Genomic DNA, 2,713 nt, shown 5'->3' with positions numbered 1-2,713 from the left:
TTATTTAATTAAATAAAAATTATTTAAAGCACTACTACCATTAGTTTGAAAATGGATAGTTAACTGTCATCGATAGTCGATATCAAAAAAAAAAAAAAATTGCTTGGGTAAGTACTTTATTTTGTTTTTTAATTATTTATTATTCCAAAAGTAACTAAAATGTAAAAATAGGGATCTCTTTAGGTTAGTTAAGGTTAGATTAGGTAAAATAAACAATAATAATATAATAAAAATATTTCATGATGCTCACAAGCGAACAGCTCAGAGTATCTCGTGGGTAATGTAATTCGATGGCATAATGAGAGCTGCATGTTCCCCAAGTGATTTACAACTTATAATGGCATGAATAGTAGCTAGACATGGTTCACAGGGCAATAAAACAATAAAATTTAATTATAAATAGATGTATACTATTACATCTTAAAAGTTATTTAGGATAAATGAATTCAGTTTCATGCTACATTTGAAGTCATTCTAGAAAGAAAAGGATGGTAAGTCAGATTTATTTAGCTTCTTTTTTTGGGTGGTTATGAGGTCAGTCAAACTGACCAATCAGGTATAGAGTTAGGGTACAGAAAATAACAGATAAAATATAAAGTTTTACTGAAAACGAACATTTGAAATGTTTTTAGGAGGTTTTAGAGATTATACAAATGAAATTTGATATTATTGAGATGAAGAAAAGTATTTTTAATCTTACCATGAAAATCACTTTGCACACGAACTATTCAAAACAAATACTCGATATATTCAAGGACAAATCTTTTTTTTTAGTTTATTAAAAATACTTCAATAAAAAATATGATTTTTTGTATGTGAAAGACTTATAATATTAACTGAAAGACTGCCAAATTTTGTGAAGATATACATACTATATTGAAAGTTGGAAGTATTAAATCTATAAATATTTTAAATGAGTACGAAGAGGTCACGTGGTCGGTCAAATCGACCAACACCATGTTGAGAGAGTTAATGTAGATGTCACTGTTGCTAGGCATTATAACACAAACATCTTGGAGGTTCCAGCAAGAGAGCCAAAAGCTTGCAGGAATAAAAGAAAATTATGAAAATGTGCCAGTGATTCTTAAGTAATCCCAGAATATGAGTCTAATATCACATAGGTATCATTAATATAAGCAAAACCTCCAGTAATTATTCCAGTAGTAACTTTTAAAGTGAACTTAACAATCACAATATACCAGAAAAAAAGTTGCACTCAACCAGTTGAAATAAATATTAAATGTAACAGCCTGACGATAAAAACTTACGATGTTATTTTGGGGGGATCATCTATGTCAATTTCAATTTCATCAGAATTCACCTCAGCTGTGCAGCTTGAATTGGACAAGAAGGGAAGAGAAGGAACTTTACTCTCTCTTCGAGGTTTCATACCTCTACCTTCCAACCACAAAAGATAGAAACAAATGCACTATTAAGCCAGTTACAAATAATAAATTTTGACTACACATTTCTTATAAAAACAGTTTAATATTAATAGCTGGAAATCAGTACTATTAATTCATCTATATTCTGTACTGAAGGAATACAAAAGAAAAAAAGTATGTGTACGGTAATGAGAAAATAAGCAAAATACTCAATATAAATTTCTGTTGGTGTTAAGAACATGAAGGTTATTATAAACCATCAAATTTAATTTCCAAAGCTTCTGATCCAAAAATACACATTTTACTTGCCAAATAATTAGAAATATGTAATAAAATATATAGTCTCTCTGTTGTAGATCATTATTAATATATTTTGAATACATGTCACTCATCAATGTTAAAAAAATTTACTTTAAAATTCAAATATTATAACATATACAAATGGCACAGCCACTGGAAAAACAGATTAATAAATCAAGTTTTCTTTACTTTCTGGAAACTACTGGCTGTTACCAAAAAAAACTTACCAAACTTTTCTATACTCAGTTAATTCTAAATCAAAATAATTTACTGGGTACTCAATGTTATAAATGTTAATCATTAATCAAAGAACTTTCAGATAAACACAAATTCCAAAACATATACTCAATATTTCTAGTTACATCCTCACCATAACGTGAATCTTCAGATTCAGAGGGGACATCTTCATTCTCTCGAGGTGAGACAGTACTCTCTGGTGTGTTGGCAACACTACCAACTTCCATCTTTGTCTTGGACTTTCTTCGTTTCAGAACACTAGCTTTTTTTGCAACCTACAAGAAGATATACTGATACCTTAGATATACTGATATAGAAAGGTAGAAGTGAAGCTTATTTTTAACCTTTCAGCATAATATCTCTAGGTTTTATAAAAATATTCAGCAGATATTTTTGAAATATTTATCTATTCACTTACAACTACACAGTATTATAAGGTACAGTTCACATTACAAATAACAAGTAGAAATCTCCTGATGTATATACAAATATATAGAACTTCAGCACTGCATATACAAACATCTTTTCTTCCTTCTGAAACATGATGATCAATTCTTCATCTTATACGTCTTTAAAACATATAGAGAAATTATGTCCAATAAGTTTCAAGTGCATGATTTGACATACAAAAGGTTCACTCACAGAATAAATATAATAAAAAAATAATATAAATAATTGTTTTTTTGTTTGTTTTGTTTTGAATTTTGCACTAAGCTACATGAGGGCTATCTGAGCTAGCCATCCCTAATTTAGCAGTGTAAGACTAGAGGGAAGACAGCTAGTCATCATCA

At 29.1% G+C, this 2,713-nt stretch overlaps 1 protein-coding gene across 5 annotated transcripts in view; it reads right to left on the bottom strand.

Moving 5' to 3' along the window:
• Positions 1-2,713, bottom strand: part of LOC106462241 (potassium voltage-gated channel subfamily KQT member 1-like) — a 51,793-nt gene that overhangs the window by 13,885 nt on the left and 35,195 nt on the right. For all 5 annotated transcript variants that reach the window (XM_022389440.1, XM_022389441.1, XM_022389439.1 and 2 more), the window contains 2 exons: positions 2,056-2,197; positions 1,269-1,398 (listed from right to left, as the gene is read on the bottom strand). In XM_022389440.1, coding sequence (XP_022245148.1) covers positions 1,269-1,398; positions 2,056-2,197 — 272 coding nt within the window. The remainder of the gene's footprint in view (positions 1-1,268; positions 1,399-2,055; positions 2,198-2,713) is intronic.

This window comes from Limulus polyphemus, unplaced genomic scaffold, assembly GCF_000517525.1.
Source record: "Limulus polyphemus unplaced genomic scaffold, Limulus_polyphemus-2.1.2 Scaffold1124, whole genome shotgun sequence".
Taxonomy (NCBI): domain Eukaryota; kingdom Metazoa; phylum Arthropoda; class Merostomata; order Xiphosura; family Limulidae; genus Limulus; species Limulus polyphemus.
The sequence above is the reverse complement of the archived record's forward strand: the minus strand, read 5'-3'. Positions and strand labels throughout refer to the sequence as shown.